The sequence below is a fragment of the Hippoglossus hippoglossus genome, chromosome 16 (genome assembly GCF_009819705.1).
Source record: "Hippoglossus hippoglossus isolate fHipHip1 chromosome 16, fHipHip1.pri, whole genome shotgun sequence".
In the NCBI taxonomy this organism is placed as follows: domain Eukaryota; kingdom Metazoa; phylum Chordata; class Actinopteri; order Pleuronectiformes; family Pleuronectidae; genus Hippoglossus; species Hippoglossus hippoglossus.
The window spans coordinates 26,947,793-26,970,147 of NC_047166.1; the positions used below are offsets into that span (position 1 = coordinate 26,947,793).

The window sequence follows — 22,355 nt, forward strand, 5'->3', positions numbered from 1 at the left end:
ACATATACATATATATATATATATAGTTCATGTCGGCGTATGTGTGTGTAGAGATACAACTGTTTTAGATTTATGTTTATTATGTTGGCCTTTTACGGCTGGCATCAAAAATGCCAGCCGTAGGAGACAAGAACAAAAAAATTATGTATAAATATATATATATGTTTATATATCTTTATTTTTATTTATTTACATTTATTTTGTTTTAGTTTTTCTTATAATGTTGGAAGCCATGGAAGAGTTGGTTCCCCGAGTATGTCAAATTGGTGGCGCATGCGTACGTCTGAAACGGAGGCGGCTCTGCAGGTCGAGGTTTCTCTACGCATGCGCGAATCCCACAATCTCCGTTTTAGACCTACACATGCGCAACCAGTTCACCATACGCGGAGAACCGTACACTACCAAGGCTGCAAACATTATATCATATATGCTACGTCGTGTTGTTTGTGAAGGGCGGGAGCAGCATGTTGAGGAGGAGTCACGGAACAGCTGCAGAGGGATCGGCTGGAAGGTGCTCTTCCTGGCTCATCGTTCAGATGAGATTCAGCGGGAAATAATGATCATTCATCTCTAGTGAAGGCAGCCGAACAGTCCCGGTAGTCTAACGCTTCACAGTTGAAAGTAAGCATACCGACAGGAATATGTGAACAAGTTAGTAAATGCTCACTCTGACACGTTTGTAAAGCAACAAGCATTAGCTAAAATGTACTGTGTGTTGGTTTGTGTGTATCAGGTTTCAGTGGATATGTAGGCCTGAAAACTGTCTAATCAATTATTGTTAGCCACTAAATTATTACTTTATCTAGCCTAAGGCAAGGATGCCTGCTTACCTTACAACAAGGACAAAAGTAAGATATGTATATGATGTCTTATGCAGAAGATTTTAATGTAGACTTGATGCATCAAGGAGACCAGAAGGTGAAACAATATACAACAGAGTAACATAAGCAATTGTCTGACGATGTCTCCCACAGCATCCACAATATATCTTCCTCTACTTGCATCACCCATTCCAACAGCACATTCATGTTTGGCTAGAATTGCTGTCACTCTCTATGTTACCTGTAGGTGTTCGCATCCTATTGGATAGTTGAGTCTCAAGCATGCATTCCTAAATCACATTGTGCCCTTACGTCTCGCCACTGGTGAAATACGCAAAAGAGGTGAAGTTGGTGAGAGTTGATGATGGTGCCTCTCTGTCTGGGGCATCTGAATTAGATCTGAAAGTCCCTAAGCGTAGACACTACAATGCACTGTTGGTTGGTCCTTTATCTATAACCTGACCTTGGGCACTGCTTGGAGAGAAGGTAGTGTGTGTGGAATGAGACAGGATCGTAAAAAAATATAAAGTCTGCAGAACGTCAGGAGGAGCCGATGTAAGTAAACAGCAGGAGATCCACCGCAGGATTCTCCCTAAGTGAGTAGGGAGGTTGATGACGGTTCATGCGAAAAGATGAAAAAAAAAAAGAGAAAGCAATTTCCGCAGCGGAATTAATACATTACTTCCTGCATCTATCTGTTGCACCACCCCTCACCTGAAAAATCCTGTAGAGGATCTCCTGCTCTGTTGTGCATGTGTGAAAGGCAAACTGCGGAGAAAGACTGGAGGCCCGCAGGTGATTTCTGAAAATGGCTTGAGAGTTGCAGGGTTGATTGAGGTTTCGTATTTTAGTGCTCAATGGGAGAAAGTTTAACTAGTGAGCTTACATGGACATGTTTTCCGATAGAACAGGAACCTTCAGTTCTATTCAGCATGTCAGCACATCACATGGGTTTGTCATCCACAAATCTGCTGTGCCATAAGTACTTCATTACAGGTGTAGCATTAGCACACATTATGGGAGTTCATTGCTTCAAGCTGTGCATGTTGTACATGTGTGCGGGACTGTAAATTTACAAAGAGTTGTTCATAGTGTACAGTTATGTTTTTTTTTTTCTACAACCATTCAGACACAATTTCACGCCTTCTGGCAATTTAGGTCTCCAATTAACCTGTGTATCTGTGGACTGTGGGGGGATGCCAGAATACCGAGAGAGGACCCACACAGTCATGGGGAGAACATAATTATATATAAATAGATTTACTCATACATTCAGCTCTATTTTCAATGAATTTTCTATCAAAAAAGTGCCCATCACAATTTTCTAAATCCCAACCTAATATCATCAAATTGCTTATTCAACAGTTACAATGCTAAATATATTCAGTAAATTCTCACAGTTGAGAAGCTGAAACTACAGAATCTTACAATTGATTATGTGTCAATAGATTAAGCGATTTAATTGTTTCAGTTCTGCAGCATCTTTCAATTGTGTCTATTGCTAGTATGCGTTTTTTGTACAATACATCCAACAGTAGCGAATTTTAATCCCACAGATTTAATAGGACCAATGCATGTGGATTAATAATATGTTTTTCCCCTTAGAAATTCTGTAGAGATACAAATTGTGGACCCTCCTGCTCTTCGCCATCAGCATGCGGTGACTGGGGTCTGAAGACCCAGTGTGTCCGGCAGCAGCAGGCAGCTTAGATGAAGGATGAAGAGCCCAGTGCACAGATACAGGGACGTAGAGCATGGGCGTGGGCATGCCGGGGATCGGGCAGGAGTAAACTGCCTACAGGCTGAGCAGCGCATCCCCATCTCCAAAGATGTTATCACTTCCTCCTCTGCCTCTGCCATGTGGTTCATCTGGGATGCCTGCGGCATAGTGTGCGCGGTCATCACCTGGCTGCTGGTGTTGTATGCCGAGTTTGTGGTGCTGTTTGTAATGCTGCTGCCCTCCAAGAGTCTGACATACTGCATTGTGAACGGGACCTTGTTCAACACACTGGCCTTCCTTGCCCTCGCCTCACACCTCAGGGCCATGTGCACTGACCCTGTAAGTTGAGCTTTTTGGGGGGTTCATTTCTGGGGCTGTACCCAAATAAGAATTTTTTCAGTTGGATATTCAATGATTCTTTTTATCTGTCATGTAACACCATTTTTTTTAATAAGGTTTTGGCGAGATGTTCAGGGTTACATTGATCATGTAATTTACTCACGCTCTGAGCTATTAGGGTTGGGCAATTGGACGAATATAACGTCTATAAAGACTGAGTCCATCGTCAGTTGTTATTTTTTGGGCGATTGTTTGGGTGATTTGTCATGTCAAATGACTAACAAAGGCACTGAAACTTATTGATTATTTAAAAAAATATATATTCGTCCATTATCCTGACTCCACTTGCTCACTTTTCTCTCCGACTTGTGTTGACATGCACACACATACGTCTCTGACCTGCTACAGTTTAAATGTGTTTTTAGCTTCTCAGTGTCCATATATCCATTTGATCAACACTGATCACCACATTATGGTCGATACTTGTATTACATTTTTCTTCATAGCTGCGTGCATTCATTCATTTATTGAATCCCATCTGACTCCACTTGCTCTCTTTTCGCTCTCTCATCCAACACGCCAGTGAATCCATACTGGGTAAAAACAACATAATTTGGTCTTCACAAACGACAGTCTAAATTATTTGCATATAGAGCGGAATAAACGTATCGTGTTAGAATCTTTTGTTGCACTGCACGTTTGCAAAGATAAAACGTAAATGGTTAAATGGTTTGTATTTATATAGCGCTTTTCTAGTCTTTACAGTACAGTTTGACATTCACACAGCAGCACTCTTTTTCTATGAGGGACAATTCGGGGTAGGGCTGCACGATATTAGGAAAACATGTCGTATGCGATTACGTTGTTTAATATTGCAATGACGATATGACTTACAGTCCCTGGCTACGGGCGCAGAGACCACAGACAGCTCCATAGCCGGGAGAAGGCGCACAGCCCGGCCGCAGCGCCTCCGGGGCAGACACCAGGGAGCCATGCACAGCTCCACTAAGCCCACCTATGGTGTTAATTATGAGTCTTTTCATACATGTTTGGGCCGTGAACATTTTTGAGAGAGAGAGAGAGAGAGAGAGAGAGAGAGAGAGAGAGAGAGAGAGAGAGAGAGAGAGAGAGACAGAGAGAGAGGGAGAGAGAGAGAGAGAGAGAGAGAGAGAGAGAGAGAGATCTTCAAAATTAATTATTTGGATACTTAAATACAGCAGAAGAAGAAATTGACACTGCGAACAAATGCAAAGAGTTTATAGAGTTCTCTGTGTGGTAACAAACATGAGAAAGCTCATGAGGCATCATAGTTTTTTTTTTCTTGCATTTACATAGAATGCCGAGAAAGTATTCATGAGGATGTGCATGTCTAATAACTGACTTTTGTCTCAACACGCATGCTTATATCATCTTCAATGGGGCAGAACATGTCAGGAATGATGTATGTCGAACAAATGTTCACGAATGTGTGTATAGATAGGCACTGCAAAATCTCAATATTACAGTATATTTAGCCTTATTTGTAAATTATTTTGACTAATTAGCAAAAATTACACTCAAGTCTTCTCTGTGGTGATGTTTCCTGGTAGGGGGCTGTACCAAAAGGGAATGCTACTAAGGAATACATAGAAAGCCTTCAGTTGAAACCAGGGCAGGTGGTCTACAAATGTCCAAAGTGCAGCAGCATCAAGCCTGACCGAGCCCACCACTGCAGGTAGGGCAACTGTGATGTAATATGCTCATTGCAGTATTTGATGTTCACACACCCAGTCCCATGTTTACAGCTGCAGTGTTTTTGTACAGTGCACACTGTTATCAGAAATTTCAACCTTAGAAAATTGCTCCTGCCACAATCTTGTTCCTTTCACTCTCTCTACTAACATTGAAATTCACAGTTTGCCTTTTATTTTGATCAATTACTTTTTCCCCTTTACGTGTAACTCTCTCACAGTGTTTGCAAACGCTGTATACGGAAGATGGACCATCACTGCCCCTGGGTCAATAACTGTGTTGGGGAGAACAACCAAAAGTACTTTGTGCTTTTCACAGTAAGTTCACGGTGACAAGGAGTCTCACTCAGTCAAAGACCAACTTTCAGCATCTAAAGTTGGAAGATAAGATAAGCTTTATTTATCACGTACGCAATTATACATGGTGCAGTGAAATGTGTTATTACGCCTGCATCCAGTTTTTAAAATAGTAAAATAAAAGACACAATATAAAAATAACACACAATAGTATTACAAGGTAAGATATATAAATACTATAATATATACATGTAAAGTGAGGAACTGCAAGTGTTCAGAGTCCGGTTTAACGCTCAGAGGTGACCAATTTGTCAGATTGTAGTTGAAAACACATTTTACTAGCTTTTTTAAGGGAATCAGTAGAAGTTGCTGTTGTAATGCCAAATGCAGACGAGAGGGATTCCTCAGTGGTTACCACTTTGTATGCAGTGTATGTGGTGAATTGTCCTTCATTGTGTCTTTTCTTTTCTTGTCTTTTACCCCAGATGTATATTGCACTCATCTCTCTCCATGCTATGGTCATGGTGGTCTTCCATTTCCTCTATTGCTTTGAAGATGATTGGACAAGTGAGTGTTTTTAAAGCTCTATAACCTATAATTTCCTTCACTGTCAAAAAAGATCTGTCAGAATTATGAGCCCTGGATTGATATTGTATTTCACTGTAACTATTCTGACACTTTTATTGTAATACAAATGAATATAAGTAACATTTAAAATTATTTAAGGATAGACATTGGCAAGGTTTATTTTAGTGTGAGATATCTTAAAAACTAAAGAATGCTTTACACCTACATTTGGCGGAACAGGTGCGTAGGAGAGGGACGAGTAGATCAAAAACAGAAAAGAGCTCCAACTTGAAATCAGTGAATTATTATGCTGCAGCGTTTTGGTACTATACCTTCACAGGGCAGCCACCCAATCCAATTTTTTCAGGTTAAATTTTCAGGTGAAACTGAATTGATTCATTCGTGGCAAGTTCAAAATTGCCAGTAAATCATTATCATAATGAATATGATCAGGCCTCACAAAATTAGATATACAATAACCATTGTCATAGAAAAAACAATATATCATAGGAAAATAAACATTTATACATCAAACCAGAATCTTCCTCCATGTCCACCTCAACATGTAAATGCAATCAAAATCAAAAAAATCATCAAAATCATGTCTAACACATTTTAAAAATAACTTTTTTGGTTCAGAAAGTTATCGATTCACCCCGCCTTCACTTCGAAAGTAGAATGGAAAAACTTATATTTCTTTTAAGATGTGAAGAATCCTTATTATTATTATTATTATTATTATTATTTACTTAGACGAAAAGAAAGACGAGAATGGCAGAGCACATACTGTACCTCCGCCAAAGCAATGACGTGACATGACATGTCTGTCCTACTGATGCTCTTAAAAGTTAGAACATGAAGGAAAAATGACCTTGTCTAATAATCTGCACCAATAATTTCAACCAAGAAAACTAAATGACCATCAGTTAACATCAGGCTTTTCAAAGCTAAGTCACAGAATAAGACAGTATTTTTCTCTTTCTATCCATAATGATGATGAATTGTTATTCATAAATCTCCATCAGGCTTTATCTACACCGACAATACTTAATATATAAATAATAGCATTGTTATACAATTAATGTAAGATGCCTGTAGTTAATGTAGGAAAACCTGAAGAATTGGACATTCTCCTTTTGTAGTGGTTGGAAATGAACATTTTTGCAAATATTTGCATTCCTGCGGGACTCCAGACAGTGTGCCTTCCTCAACCTGCTGTACTTGGAAGCTACTGGGCTGGCTGCAGAACAAACCAAAAACCATGATTAGCTACATGCCAGGTATAATCAGTCACGGTGGTGTTGTCACAAGTTTATAACCCGGGGGGAAAATCTCTACACAGTGGCATCCCTAGTGTCTAGTTGTTACTATTGTAAATGTGGTTGAAGATAGAAAGAAAGTTATCCACTCATAAAGCAGCACCCTTAGACTTTCATTCTGTTTTCATTGCAATTTGCTGTTTGACTCACTGCCCTTAATTAGATCTCGATTTAAAAAAAAAAAATTTGTATTACTATTAATATTTGGTTTACAATGTCTCATCTACAATTAAGCCCGATTCCACTTTGGTTGACCCCAAAGTCAGAAAATCTATTTAGTAAGATGCACTAAATAAAGAGTTGATTGTAAGTTTGAGAGTAAATTCAGCATTAACTGTATTGATGTTATAAAAACTTTGTGAAACAGCATGATTGACAGCTGTCACTGACTTATGATTAGTTGAGCATGATTTGTCAAGGTGGGAGCTTAGTACCGAGGCTCCATCTCCCAAACATTACTGTTAGTGCTGGGCGATATGGAAAAAAATCTTCTCGCGATAATCTTTTTCGATATCGATATATATCACGATATAAATCAAGTCAGCGCCACTGCACTGAGGCACATTACTCTGTGCAGGTCAACAAGTGAGACAAGTTTGTGTGTGTGTCTGCTCATCTCTGTCCCTCTTCACACACAAACCAATAATCACATTTATAAAAACCTACTGAATTCATATTTATGTTCCTGGATAAACGGGGCGTCGCTTCTTCTGCAACAATGAAGTTAAAACACAGTGTTGCCTCATAATCTGCGTAAGAACTTATCTTCTGTGTGTGTGTCTGTGTCTCTGTCTGTCTGTCTGTCTGTCTGTCTGTCTGTCTGTCTGTCTGCACACAAGAACTGATAATCACATGTTTTCAGTTATTATGATTTCAGATCATTAAATCCGGATCGTTCTGGTTACTTTAACCCTGATGTCTTGGAGACATGTTACGTATGTGTTGTGTAGCAGGTTTAAATGTGTCTCCTAAACACTAGAGCAAATCAAAGAAACACCAAGTAAACGTCTGTACTGTACGTGTCCTAATAACTTCTGATCATTGATGGTGTTTATTGGTAAAGTGTAAAGTGAGCGCAGGTCAGTGGAGAGTGAGGAGGAAGCAGACTCAGACAGTACAGGACGACCGGATCTTTAATTTGAGTGTCCTTTCTATGTCCGCGTCATGATGAATCTAAGAATCAGAAATGTCCACATCTCTCTGCAGGAGCCCAAACATTAGCACATGTGCTGCTGCCGGCTGCAACTACTACACTCTGCTGTGTGCGTCAACCTAAACACCGACGTGGCTGTAACTCTATTCCAGCCACATGATCAGTTCGGCGCTGCTCTATTTTCATTATCATTGGCTCTCAAAATATGGATGGAATGACTTATGGATCATCTTTGCCGCAAGATGGCAACATTCATGTCTGGGATATTTTGGCTTCATTTCTTGACAGAGGGAAGAAGAGGATACCTTTCCTCCATGTTTATATACAGTCCATGGTCAGGATTAATAACTTTAATTAGTTAATTGGATGTTTCTGTTACGGACTATCAAGCAGTGTGAGCAGCAGTTCCCATTTTGAGTGACTGCATCATAAATATGAATACTCTCCTCTACTTTGTTCATAATGAAATAAGACAGCATGTCTCATTGAAAATCAGGTGTTTGTTGATTTTTTTTTTATGATTAGTCGATAAATTGACAAAACGTACCACTTAACAAAAATGTATGTGTATAAGGGACTTGCACAATGCAGCAGACGTGACTTACTGTAAAGTGGTGATAAAATATAGTATTATATTTGTACTTAAATCTCCATAATCAGTACATCACTGCCTATAGCTGTAGACTGAATAGTTTATAAGCTTAGCCTCCTTCTTTTAGTGACACATAGTTCAACATTAAAGTAACTGTAGTTTTTGTTATCTTAGTGTAGCGGTTCTTCATATGATCCTCTTCTTTGCCCTTTCACTTCTTTCTCCTTGTCCCTCCGTCCCCCCAGAGTGCAGCTCCTTCTCTCCCCCTGCAACAGTCATCCTCCTCATACTCTTGTGCTTTGAGGGTCTCCTCTTCCTCATCTTCACCTCTGTGATGTTCGGCACCCAAGTCCATTCCATCTGTACCGATGAGACCGTAAGTGACCTGTTTAGTGACCAACACTCTCCTCCTATCCATTTTTTCTAACAACATCCTGCTACTTTTCTGATGTTCTCCCTGCTACTTTCACCCTCTGTTGTTTAAAGATTAATATCTTTGACCTTCCACATCTAATTTAGACCGTTGCAGCCAAGGGATGTTTCTCCCTCTGTAGCCTGCGGGTACATCCACACAACTACGTTTTTGTTTGAAAACACATCACTGTTGCTATGTGTATGCCTGTCATCCACACTATAATGGAGAAGTTTGAAATAGAGCTGGCCCTGTTTTAGTTTGAAAACTCCAGGATTGTGATGTAGTCTGATTGGTTTCTATCTGTAGAGACTCAACTACCAACGGTGAGGGCAAAACTTTAATACCTACAGGTCCACCTGGTCATCGATCCAGAAAAACAAATCTCTATTGCACTATTGCTGTTCCTTATTCACAGTGACCATCTGCCTCTTGTTAACACCAACTCACACCTGCCTAATGTACATGAATAGTCAGTTGATTCGCATTTTCAGGTGTGTTAGTATGTACAGGGATTATTACGGCTGGTACGACTCAGAGGAGACCTGCTAATTCTGCAAATCCCAGAACCTGAGCTTGCAGCACATCCTGTCTGGCTACAAGGATACACTTACACAGGGCCGGTATGAAGCTCACTGAAATCCTTGAGATACGCAAACAGGGCCAGCCTGTCAACAGTTGATGTAGTTTGTAAGGCAAGTGGGCAAGATTCACAGCAGCAGCACAAGGGAGTGGTCTTTCCTGTCTCCTGGAGGGGAGTGGAACATGAGAGCTGACCTCGACCACCAGTTGAAACTTCCCTTCCCTTTGACAGGACATTGTGCTATCGTCTACCCCCAGTGGGACAATCATCATGGCTGAAATGTCGGTTCCGTGGGACGATGGTATGGAAGTTGCCTTCGAGAGGAAGACGTATACAGAGCTGGCAACTGTATGCTCACAAGCAGGGTGGAGGGCATACACTTATCCAGTGGAAGTCAGCTGTACAGGCTACACTGGATCATCCATCCAGCGGTTCCTTATGTCCATTATGGTCAGAGGCTACAAGCTGAAGAAGGGTCTCAAAGACCTTGCGAAGGAGGCAGAACAAAGGGCTCCAAAGGAAGGATAAGGTGTGGGGCAGAGAAGGATTCTAGGGCCAGCTGCAGTGAGTGGTAGCGAGACATCCCTGCTGCTGCTCCTTCACCTCGAAGGATATTCGGTACGATATTCCGAGATTAAAGGAGCAAGTGAAGAGTGGCTCCCACTTGACAACCCTGCAGCAGGCACAATGGCACTGCCTTAGATGCGTCAAGCAGCGTTGCCCAGCAGGTGGACCCACTTGTGCTTACATTTACATTTGATTCAAAGCCAAATCGCTTGTGTGGACAGACATTGATTCAGTTTTAAGACACTGTTTTAAAACAAAAACGTATTAGTATGGATCTAGCCTGAGAAAATACTTTTTTACTTTGATTTAAAATGTGTGAATAGAAACTTGAATGTTGAATGTGTGGTTTCGGATGGTAAGACCAGCGATACAGGTATATACTGTATGGTTTCAAAAAAATGGTTGTGAAATTAGTCTGACAGGAACATGGAGCTCTTCCACACTAAACTGTATACATCCATTAGAGCAGAAAATAATGATTTAATGCAGTGCAGGACTTCCCTGTGCTTCTCATACAGCTTGTCATACTGTATTGGAATCATGATATGCAGTTATTGTGGTAGGAGGAGATGGCATGGAAGAAGACTGAGAGAATGATTTTTTTCAGAAAGTGGAACTGCACCTGCTGCTTTATATTGGTCAGAAGCATCTCTTTCACCGGCCCCCCACCTGTCTTATTTGCAGAGGTTTTATTATGAGCTATTTTTTTCTTCTGTTCTTCTTCTTATGTCCTGCCATGTTCTCTTAATTTCATTGGTTGTTCTGTTTGTTTTACCCACAGCATTTACTTTCTCGCAGATACTCTCCCATATCGCGTTTCTTTGAGTTATATTAATATTCCTTTGGTGTAGCTCAACAACATGTTTGTTTGCCTCTTCCACTAACACCTCCAATTCCATGGCGGAAACCAGTAACGCACGCAAAACATTCAAATACTACTGCCTCTACCATGTTTGCACCTGTTATCATTTCTGCAATTATTTTTAGTAGATCACCCGCAAAACGTCCACCAACCAAACGTGCAATCTGTTATAATGCACACGCAATTTAGCACTCTTTATGCGGTCCATGGAGTAGATCAGGCCCATGGAGTATTCCAACCTTAGTCACATTATGTAAACATGTATACGCAGGGCTCCAGAGTGCTCACATGCGACCAAAAATCTGTAAAGTGCGACTAAAAATTCTCCTTGGTTGCACCAGTGCACCTAATATTTAGCTGTCTGTGTATTTTAGCAATAGAGAGCTTGTTGACGTGAACGAGGCAGTATGTGTCTTTACCGTAGAATGGTCCCTTTATATTTAAATACCAGACTGGACAAACTAAACACCTTTTGAGTTTTTATAACAATTGAAGGATACCACAGGTTCTCTTTCATGTTTGGAGAGGTGAGAGGCATTCAGCTGCAACATGCAACCACTAGATGTCACTAAATTCTACACACTGAACCTTTATTATTTTTAATAATGCAGGAAGTGAGAGGTTTCCTTGCACAATTTACAGTTTAAGTTCTCTGAGAATATCTGTCATATCCAAGCAAAATTGGTATTTCACAATGAAATATCCTGAACTGAATCGATATATTGAACGAATTGAAAATTGAATAAAATCAAGACCTTGTGAATAGGAATCGAATCGATTTGGGAAATCACTGCCGATACCCAGCCGTAGTCGAGAAATTACGAATGTATTTGGGAACTGTCAAGAAAAGGTATAATAGGTGTATTGTTGCGGTGCCAAAAGGATCAGTGAAAAATCTTGGGTGCACTTAAATTATGTGCTGGTGCACCAGTGCAATCAGAGTAAAAAGTTAGTCTGGAGCCCTTATCTTAATCACAATATAATGGCCTTTTGGAGTTTTCACAGCAGTCTGTGATATCGACATACGGCAGCTATCAACTGCTTGATGATGCATCTCCTGGGTTCCAGTGTAATGTCAGAGATGTGATGACCTGAGTCGTAATCAAACTATGCTTTGCAACCAGAATATAAATGAAATATTCTGTGAACATCGTGTTCAAGTCTTTGTCAACATTGTCACAAATGGTAATGGGAAATGGTCTGTATTTTTGTGGCACTTTTCTAGTCTTCATGAACACTCAAAGCTCTTTACAGTACAGTTTTGACATCCACCCATTTAAACACATTCACACAGTGCATCTATGTGCAGCACTTGTCTATCATACATCAATCATACACTGCCGGCACAGCCGTCAGAGACAATTTGAGGTTCAGAAGCTTGCCCAAGGCACACGGAATGGGGGAGACGGGGATCTTCTGGTTAGTGGATGACCTGCTCGACCTCCTGAGACACAACCACCCCCGTTAGTATCCTAGTAGATAAATATATCACTTGAAGCCTGAATTACTCGGCTTTTGGCACAGATGGTTTCCCTTTCCTCATATTTAGCAGTTTGAATGAAGTGATATTTTCATTTTGATTTATTGACAGGGTCTCAAAAGCACACCTACTGAAGTTTGGTTATCTTTCGTTTTCAGGGTATAGAGCAGTTGAAAAAGGAAGAGAGAAGATGGGCTAAAAAAACTAAATGGATGAACATGAGGGCGGTGTTCGGACACCCTTTCTCCTTATTGTGGTTTAGTCCCTTCTCCACCCCTGACCATGGGAAGGCTGAGACATACCAGTATGTGGTGTGAGAGCTCAGCGCAGGGAACGAGGCAGCCGGGTCAGAAACAAATTGGGATGCCCGGTCCAACCCCACAGAGCAGATGTTTGCCGTTTTGTTGCTCCCAATGTTGAACACGATTTACACTGTATCATGGACAGCTTCTCATCTCTTTTTTTTGTTGCCAAACCAAGTGCGCTATACATTAAATTTTGTGTTAAGTTGCAGAGAAAAGGAAACTTTCAGTTTGTGTATCCTGTTTCAAACTATGATGATCTGTTTTTGTCTGACCTTCTCTGTGTTGTATCAGAAGCCCATTTTCTTACTGTGTCTTGTCTTGCTTTCCCTTAAGATGTTATTTCAGCTAATTTACGAGAAGTCATTTAACCACCTTTCCCGATTGATTTCTTGTCACTCAAATAGTTTTAGATTTAGGTACTGAAGTTTTGAGACATGCACCCTGACATTTCTACTGCCATCCCAGTACAATTGGAAAAGACAAATTCCTTAGGGTTGCAACTTATCATTTAAAAAATATATATATTATACCCAAATGTATAAAATTTACTCCCACAGAAGAAAAATAGAACAAACAGGACATTGCTTCTGGCAATACATACAATTTAGCTTTTTTTCAAGTTTAGAAAAATCCCAAACTACATACAACTAGAGGTAAGTGGTAAAAAATTGCTGTAATTTTGGTGAATTTTTCAAAACAATTTTACCATACAAAAACAGCTTGAAAATCATCTTGATGATGACACTGACTCGTACTGTGCCTCTCTCGTTTTCACTCTGACCCTCTTCAGAAATGTTATCAACATCTGATCTGGGATCTGATCACAAGTGGTCAGAGTTAAGCGCAGGTCTGAACGCACCCAAATGCGTCCTGAGATCTGATCACTCAAGCCAAATGCGGAGGTGGTCCAGGAAGCATGTGATCAGAAGTGAATGCAAATGCAATCTGGGCCACATAGGAAGGGCTGCATACTCATCTTACCTACCACAGTTTCACAATGAATTAAACATATTTAATAAAGAATCTAACATTTTTACACTTCTCAGTGCCCATATTTTGTTTGTAGCCACAGCAAAAATATCAACACTTATCACAACATAATGATTGATGTTTTCCTTAAATTGATAAACTCCTCACAGCTATATGACATTAATTCAACCCCTCCATACTCCTCTCTCCCTACCTCTTGCTTGCTAGCTCACACCAACTCACAGAAGCACACAGTCACATCTGCATATCCAATCTGGATAAAAACACAAACCAAAAAAAATTGTATTGTAATGTAATTATCTGCATTTAGAGTGGGAATGTGAGATCTGATTGCAAGTGGTCACAGGAGACATTTAGGATGCATTTAATGTAAATTGTGACACAAACTTAACGCTCTCCACTTGTGATTGAATCTCTCAGGATGGATGTTATTACTAGGTGTGAACATGGCCTCTGTGCCCAGAAAACCCATTCTTACACTGACTGAGCATCTACAATGTTCAAAAAACATTGTTCAACTACAGCTATTATTAAGCAAAGAAACTTTAAATATCAGGAGTTCGCTGTGTTTGTTTCAGTGACTGCACTTCCTGTTCAGGCCTTGTTTCAGTTAAGTGAGTGTGGCTACGCAGTGAAAGATTGATGGGCTGTGTTCTCTGTACATGGAAAAACTGCATAACGGCCACAACTCAGAGCTGTTACTCAGCACAAGTTACATAAGCTGTTTTTAAGACATTTGGGTCTCCTGAGTTTTCCTTTCACACATGCACATCACAGCGGGAGATTCTCTGCTTAGACACGTTTACAACAGGAACCAATCATTTGCATGATTCAGGTGAGGGGTGGTGCAGCAGGCTGAAGGACATAATGAATTCTGCTGCAGAGATCACATCGACACCAGCTTCGACTGTCATTGCCACAAACTGTCTTGACATCTTCATCGGGGTCTTCTTGTATGGTGCCGCTTTTTCATCTGCAGATACTTGTTTTCTTTTTGTTTTTTTCATGTTTCCATCTGTTGCGTGTCAGAAACATCATTAACAGGTTTACGAAACTATTTAATATATAGATAGGTCACATCTGCATAAATGATCATCAGAATGATCCCTGATTTTTATGCCACACTTGATTGACAGATTGATGCATCTCAATTTAGAATACACAGCAATTACAAAATAAGGTCTGACCCTACTAATGAAAAAAAAACAGAACATAGAAGGCTGCTGTAACCCAAGAGGTTACCATGGTCAGTTGTCTCAGTACGGAGCACACCGCACACAGCTTTCAGCTTACAGATCTCTTTAATGATGGACACATACGTTTACTCAGTACCAGTCTACACTCCCCTCTGCTTTTCTGCAGGGCTGGCTATTCGCTCTGTTCTTTTGTCTCCATGGCTTTCAGAGGACCACGATCCTGTGTGCAGCATTCCTGTCTCTGTCTCCCTCTGTGACAGTTGTCAAATACCCACCAGGCACAGCTGGAGGTGTCCCTGAGCCACCTCCTCATCCACAGCTGTAAATCATTTTGATTGATGATAAAAAAAAATTTTTTTGTTGTTTTTTCCTCCAAACAAAATCAGTTTGCCAGCTTGCTTTGCTCTTGCCTTGTTTTGTTGAGTCATTGTTGCACTGTTAATCTGGGAAATTTAATGGCTTTTGACTGTGCAAAATTCAAATGTCAACTTACAGTATCTGTATTCTCCCCTTTTTTGTATTTTCGTAGAAAAGCTTAGCTTCCTGCAGTAACACAGATTATCTCTCTGTTTTCTCCTTTTTTTGGAGAAAAGCTTGGCCTCCTGCAGTAACACCAATTCTATTCAGTGAATGTAAAAAAATAAGTCTTGGCTATAAAATTATCTCTACCGGAGAAAAGTATAAAATCCTGTTAAAGAGAACCTGTGTAAAAAAAATGTGAACTTCTGCATAGAGCATATTAAGCAGCATCTGGGTTTTAATGGACTTCAAAAATGCCTTCAAAAATGTATTAACTTGACATTCACAATTCACATTTATACTAATACTAAAATCGGCACACTGTATCTATTATTTAAGATTTTCACCTATGTGAACTGCTCTCTGCATTTTATACCTCTGTTTGTCCCATTTTTTTTTAGAAATTTGAATTCTTTCCAAATATTCTGGAGATATTTTCAGCACACGCACAGAGAATAAATATTTCTCAGTTGCAATACAATAACTGTGTTTGCCCACTTTATTTGTAATAGTTTCAATTTGACTCTGGACAACTGTGTTTTTCACTTTTTAAAAATTTATTTTTACTTTCCCCTCACACACTCCTATTCTCATTCACCCTTGCATTGTTAAATTTCACTTCTGTCTTTTATCCTCCTCCCACTTTACTGTTTGTAATCTGACCCTTTTCTCCCAATGTTCTCTCGACACTCATGCATTTGCTTTGGTTGATAACGCACTCTGCCAAAAGCTTTCTGAAGCAGACAGCTCTTTAAACATTGACAGAGGTAAGCTTGGATCAGACCTCATGTTAGACATCCCATCAAGCTTAACACATCACAAGCATGCTGATTTCAATCATGAGGTCAAAGTGCACTTCTTATTTCTTATTTCTTGTCTCTTATTTATTTATTTTTTTTGCAGTTTCAGATTCAACCAAACATATGTATGAATGAGTGAGCTCTGTGACGTCTGCTGTTTTAAAAATATTTTGTATGGTTTCTTATTCCCATTATTACTTATTTTCAATTGCATGTGAGCAGTTTTGTGCTTTAAATATATCTTGGGCATGTTTCTTAGAAAACAAGTGAATTCAGTCTGGTAAAAGAATTCTCGATAGGGATTTTAGGAAAATCAGACATTCACATTCCCTTAATTGCAACATCTGTAATGATCCCTTCACCCACCATCTAGGTCAAAATTATTTTTTTCAATTCTTTATTGTATTGCATACTTTTAGTGGACCTGGAAAAAATTAACAAGAACTGCAGATTTTCTTCCTCATTTTTTGCAGTATAGTCACTCTAGGACAGGATTGCTCTTGGCCAAAATGGAAAGAAGGAATAAACTCAGGAACAATTTGTTTTCAACATACATACAGCAAATGAGTATTATTGCCTGTTCAATAATTTAATTATCAATGCTATTTTTAGTCTGGTTAGTTTCACGTGTGTCTGAGAAGCTAGCCCACAAAGCTAAACCATAATCGTTTGCTGCAGTTTTTTTAGTACCGTCATCCGTGTCACGTGTGATTGATTATATGTAGAAGGTTCACAGTCAGTCCTTGTGGCTCAGCTCCTTCCACCTCACAGACTCATTGTGTCTTCTCCAGGCAATCGAGCGTCTGAAGGGCGAGACAGGGAAGTGGGTGAAGGTGCCGTGCTGGGAGGCCATGCAAATGGCCTTTGGAGGCCCGTTCTCCCTGTCCTGGTGCAGCCCCTTCACAGGGCTGAGCTGCAAGAAGAGTCCTCTAGAGCACAACACCACCACACAAGGGGAAATAATCGAGGAGGACATCATAGAGATATCGCTCAACTAGCACTGGAGAACATTTTTTTTCTTAGTCTGACAGAGCTGCTCCATTGGCACATGAAGATCTCTTGGTTTCCAACGTTTTCTAATGTAGAAACCACCTTTCTGGAATTTTACATTTACATATATATAAATATATATTAGAATATATTATATATGATATAATGTGTTTAATATAATTTGTGTGTGTGTACTTTTATAAATCTACTGTCCCTTCACACACCGTAAGAGCGAATCTAATGATCTGTAAATTCCTGCTGCCAGACCTGCAGTTTATATATAATACAACTATCTGATGAAATAAAGGCAGAGAGGCTGCAGACCTGATTGAGCTGTCTCAGGAGAAAGCTGTACTCAACTCCAGTGTGTCAACGCAAATGTCCAAGTGAGAGCCTCTGGAGTTTCTGCAGACTTTCTCTGTCTGGCCCCCTTGTATAAAGTCAGTAGAAACTCCAGAGGAGCCTACACGACAATACATCAGGAGACCAATGCGTAAGCGAGTGAGAGGTTGATGATGCTTCTAACACATGACAGACGTGACAAAAATGAAAAAAACTAAAAGAAAACAAATATCTCAGCATGACAAAGTGGAGCCATACACATAGAAGACAGACGAAGAGGTCAAGAGAGTTTTTGGTGATAAGGGCCGATGCTGGTGTTGATTCTACCTCTGCAGCAGAATTTAGATGTTACATCCTGCCTGCTGCACCACCCCTCATCTGAACACTCCATGGGATTTGTCGCTGTTGTGAACGCACCTGAGCAGAGAATCTCCTGCAGTGTTGTTCATTTGTGATAGGAAACCTCTTGAGAAAGACCCAATTATCCGGAGTTCCTTCGGAGGTCATGTCTGAGAATGTCTTTTCACTACTCTGATTCATTGTCTCTGAGGATTTGAATTCACCTTGTGCCTTATATGTCTTTCATGAGAAAATGTTTAATTGTGACATACTTTGCATATTGTTCAACTTCTGATCTAAACTATGGCATATGTGTCTGAGTTTCCATTGTCATTTTTATCACTCCTGTGGAAAATGGAGGGTAATTGTCTTCAGTTTGAAGTGATTCCTCTGTAATTGAGTAAGCTAGAAAGTGGCTGCTGGCTAAGGGCTTTTACATTTTTAATGGGTGCTTGATGTTTGATAATGTTTACATTATTTTACCTACCTGTGTTGTATGACTTTGTGAGTTTAATCATTACATTTTTTTTTATTCAAAGTTAATATTAAATCTGTATTTTACAAATTACCATGGGTGTGTTTGACTTAAAATCAAGTGTGGTCAGACACCTTATTGGTGCATTCCTATTACTATTTTTAGGCAGCAGCAATTGCAGTATTTGCACAATTGACCAACAAAATCTTATCCAGATCCACATTTTCAGAATATTAATATTTAGCGGCATAGCCAGAAACACATTGTGTGCCATGCACACTCTGCTTGTTACACACACACACATAATCTGTTTGTGCACAAAATGAACCCTATTCCTCTTCAAAAGCATTCTCACTTATCTGGTAAATTGTCTATTATGACCTTATGGCAATATGCTGATGTCTAATGACATGACATTAGTGTCTGCCTGTTATGCCTAAAACTCACCAATGATTTATTAGGAAATTAACTACAATGCTTTTGAACAATGTGCCTGGTGCCTGGTTGCCTGGATTTTAACATGACTGATAGCACTAACCCCAATGTGCTTTAGACCATGAGCTTAGATAAATGAAATAGTGCTCTTTTTTTTAATATAGGAAGAGATGTTGAATATCCCTTGTACGTTTGAAGGTCTTCTGCACAATTTAGGTTACCAACTACCAGTAGATGTTAGCAGGTGTTAGTGGCCACCAGCGGATGTTAGGGACATAACTTCAGGTGTGCACCTTTTCTTTGTCAAGTGTTTTGACCTTGTAATCAATGATACAGCCCGGACTTAAGGGGACCCTGAGGCAAAAGGTAAATCTGACTAGCTACTGGCTTGTATGGCAGTACTATGAAAGCCATGTGGCCCGCTCAGTAGATCAGACATTTGTACCTCTATGCCTTTTTAAACTAAACACTTTCCCTTTTTTGAACATAGGACAAGATGGAGAATATCCCTTGTACGTTCTGCCGCACTAATTAATGCCGACTGCCAGTTGATGTTATTGGATGTTAGTGACCACCAGCGGATGTTAGGGACATTCAGTTGTGTACCTTAGTGTCATCAGGTGTTTCTGCCTTAATCACAAGACAGCCTCTTTTAAGGCAGGCCCACCACAGGTTGATCAGACCTGGATGCATGTCCCTAGTATCTTGGGGCCCATTTGAGATCTTTCCTCCTGATCCAGAGCCATTGGCTGCAGCGTTCTGCAGTGTGTGATGTTTCTTTTATGGTCTGGCGCAGATCTTTGAGCAACCTGATGGTGGATGTTGCAAGAAAACCCCTGCATCCAACCTCCACAAGGCAAACTATTGCTTTCCAGCCATGCTGCTCTGCCTAAAATGCCCTGTCTGCCATGTCTGCCTTTTCCTCTCATTCGCTTCGTCAACATTATCCTCCCAGGGTACTGTCAATTCTACGAAGTAGACGACACGCAGGGTGTTGGACAAGGGTTCCAAGTCTGGTCTCAGGGTGGTAGTGACAATATGGGATGGGACTGTAAGCCGCTGGCCCACGTCCACCAACATCTCCCAGTCTCTGGCTTTCTCCAACTGACCACTCCTGGTCAGTGGAGGAGACCCTTTCTGTCCCTGTTCCCACTCACGGACCAAAGTTGTCCTTAGGACTGTGTATGATGTTTTTGATGGCAAGGCATTGGTAACAGTTCTCTTTGTTTCTGTTATTGCTGCAAGGCATTGAGTCCCTGGTTGCGTCTCCACGTATACCTTCCTTGGGACAGACTTGTTTTACAACCAGTGAGGATAGGCCTGAGAGTAGCTGGAGTTGAGCATAGTGGGCAGGATGGATCTTCGTTCAGCCACTGCTGTAGGTTTTTGTTTGAGGAAAGGACGTCATAGGTTGCTCTAAACAGAAGGCTAATCCTGCTTGCTTCCATTTCCCACAGGTCCTTCCAGCTGATCTTTCTTTTCTCTATGCTCTCCCATTTCATCCACTACCTCTGTCTGACTTGAGTGACAGCCTCTGCACATCTTGCTCCCTCTTTCTGACACCAGATTTCCAGGACTACCAATTTTCGCTGCTCTGAAGGAGTTGCTTTGTTCCACAGGGGTCTACTCTGACATAGGCCCAAACCTTCTCTTCCCTGTTGAACATGGCCCACAATGTCAGCGTGCTGGAGTGCTGCTTTTGCTTGTTAAGTTGCATCTTTTGGTGTCCATTTCCGTCCTGTTGTCAATGATGGTCCAACAGCCTGTATAGATTTGTCTTGGAACTCTGAGTGGGTCATCTCCAGCCTTGTTTTGGTGCATTTAAACTCTTCTACAAGGAGACTTGAGATAGTAACCTCGAGAATGCTGTGTCCATACAGGCCGATGTTGCTCAGACATCTTGGGACTCCTAACCACTTTCTCACATAGGAGTTGATCGTTCTCTCCATGTTCTCAACTTTTGTGATAGGAACGTCAACTACTGTAAGTGGCCACATCAGTCGGGGTAATTGGCCAAACTGTAAGCACCAAAGCTTTAGTTTGCCAGGAAGCATGGACTGGTAGATGTTCCTAAGACCTCTGTTGACATCCTGTTTCAGTTGCTGGACCTGCTCACAGTCTTTGAGGCTTGCATCATAGCATCGTCCAAGGTTTTTTATTGGTTTCTCAGACACTGTTGGAATGGGTACTCCATTAATGGTCTGATCTGTTACCTTTGCTTTTTGAGATGCTTCTTGATTTTTATGGATTGATCCTCATTCTGGCCCATGTTGTCTTCAAGTTTCCCGAGCAACCGTCTGGTGCATGGTACTGTTGTGGTCAGGGTTTTCATGTCGTCCCTGATTGGTGTTAATCAGACCCCCGACTTTTGTCGTGCACCACCTACTAACCAATTTGAAGCTCTGATAATCACCTCCATCGCCGTGGTGAACACTAGTGGGGAGATAGCGCAGCCAGCCATGATGCCCACTTCAAGACGCTGCTATATGGTGGTAAAATCTGGTGTTGTGAAGCAGAATTGCAGATCTTCGAAGTAGGCTTTAATCAAATTTGTGATGGGCTCTGGTACTTTAAAGAAGTCGAAAGCATACCAGATGATACTATGTGGTACTGAGCCAAATGCATTAGCGAGATCAAGGAAGATGACATGTAGATCTCTCTTCTCACTCTTGGCTGATCGGATTTGGTGCCAGATCATGCTAGTGTGTTTTAAATATCCAGAGAACCCTGGAATTCCAGCTTTTTGGACCGTTGTAACTACCAGCTTTTTCTTTACCAGATAGCTTGTCAGCCTTTGGGCCTATAACGCTAAAGAAGATCTTGCCTTTTACATTGAGGAGACAGATGGGCTGATGTTTGAGGATTCCTCCTCTTTTGGTATCAGTACTCCTCCAACTCTCTATTTTCCACAAGAAGCATAGAACATCGGGAGCATTTTCGTATACCCTGTACGGGACACCAATTGAGCCTGGGGCTGATGATGCTCTTGCCTGTCTCACTGTGTACTCCACTTCTTTCCATTTCGGAGGGCTCACATCCTTTTGGTGTTCTGGCTGCTCAAGTGGTGGGATATCCGATGGAATAGCTCTTGAATCATCTCTCTTTGGATCAGAGTGTGATCTTTCCAGGTGCTCCTCTACATCCTGCATTGAGGTCCTTAGGGTTCCTCCCTGAGGACCATCCCACCAGTATGGGTATTTAACCCATGCCAGCCCCGGTGGGGTCTATTTCCTCCAGTCAGCTGTCTTTCTTGCCGTCACAAAGTCTTTCCCTTGTTGTCAACTATTATGTTCATAGCGGACACTGGATGTATCCAGCTACAATCATTTAGAATATAGGATGAGATGTTGAATATCCCTTGTACGTTTGAAGGTCTTCTGCACAATTTAGGTTACCAACTACCAGTAGATGTTATGCCTAAAGTAGGCATTAAAAGATTCTCCCAATCCTTGGTTCTGTTCATAGCTCAGTTTTTCCATTTAAGAATTGTTGTCTAACTCAGCTAATTAAACAATTACCTCA

The 22,355-nt window shown here is 40.8% G+C and overlaps 1 protein-coding gene across 5 annotated transcripts; it reads left to right on the forward strand.

Moving 5' to 3' along the window:
* Positions 1-345: 345 nt before the first annotated feature.
* Positions 346-17,260, forward strand: zdhhc3a (zinc finger DHHC-type palmitoyltransferase 3a). Of its 5 annotated transcripts, none has more exons than XM_034611236.1 (8): positions 346-621; positions 807-848; positions 2,427-2,880; positions 4,470-4,594; positions 4,832-4,928; positions 5,393-5,474; positions 8,784-8,914; positions 17,044-17,260. In XM_034611236.1, exons 3-8 carry the CDS (start codon positions 2,539-2,541, stop codon positions 17,248-17,250), a joined length of 984 nt encoding a protein of 327 aa, XP_034467127.1. In that variant the 5' UTR covers positions 346-621; positions 807-848; positions 2,427-2,538; the 3' UTR covers positions 17,251-17,260. The 5 variants fall into 5 exon arrangements, with proteins under 5 accessions (XP_034467127.1, XP_034467128.1, XP_034467126.1 ...); XM_034611237.1 differs by lacking the exon at positions 807-848 and adding an exon at positions 1,358-1,417; XM_034611235.1 differs by lacking the exon at positions 807-848.
* Positions 17,261-22,355: the final 5,095 nt, after the last annotated feature.

Excerpts from the sequence above, each read along its gene's own strand:
- zdhhc3a (XM_034611236.1), top strand. The coding sequence starts at position 2,539 with ATGAAGAGCCCAGTGCACAGATACAGGGACGTAGAGCATGGGCGTGGG. Across the intron at positions 4,929-5,392 it reads AGTACTTTGTGCTTTTCACA|ATGTATATTGCACTCATCTC; the intron begins GTAAGTTCACGG and ends CTTTTACCCCAG. Across the intron at positions 8,915-17,043 it reads CCATCTGTACCGATGAGACC|GCAATCGAGCGTCTGAAGGG; the intron begins GTAAGTGACCTG and ends TGTCTTCTCCAG.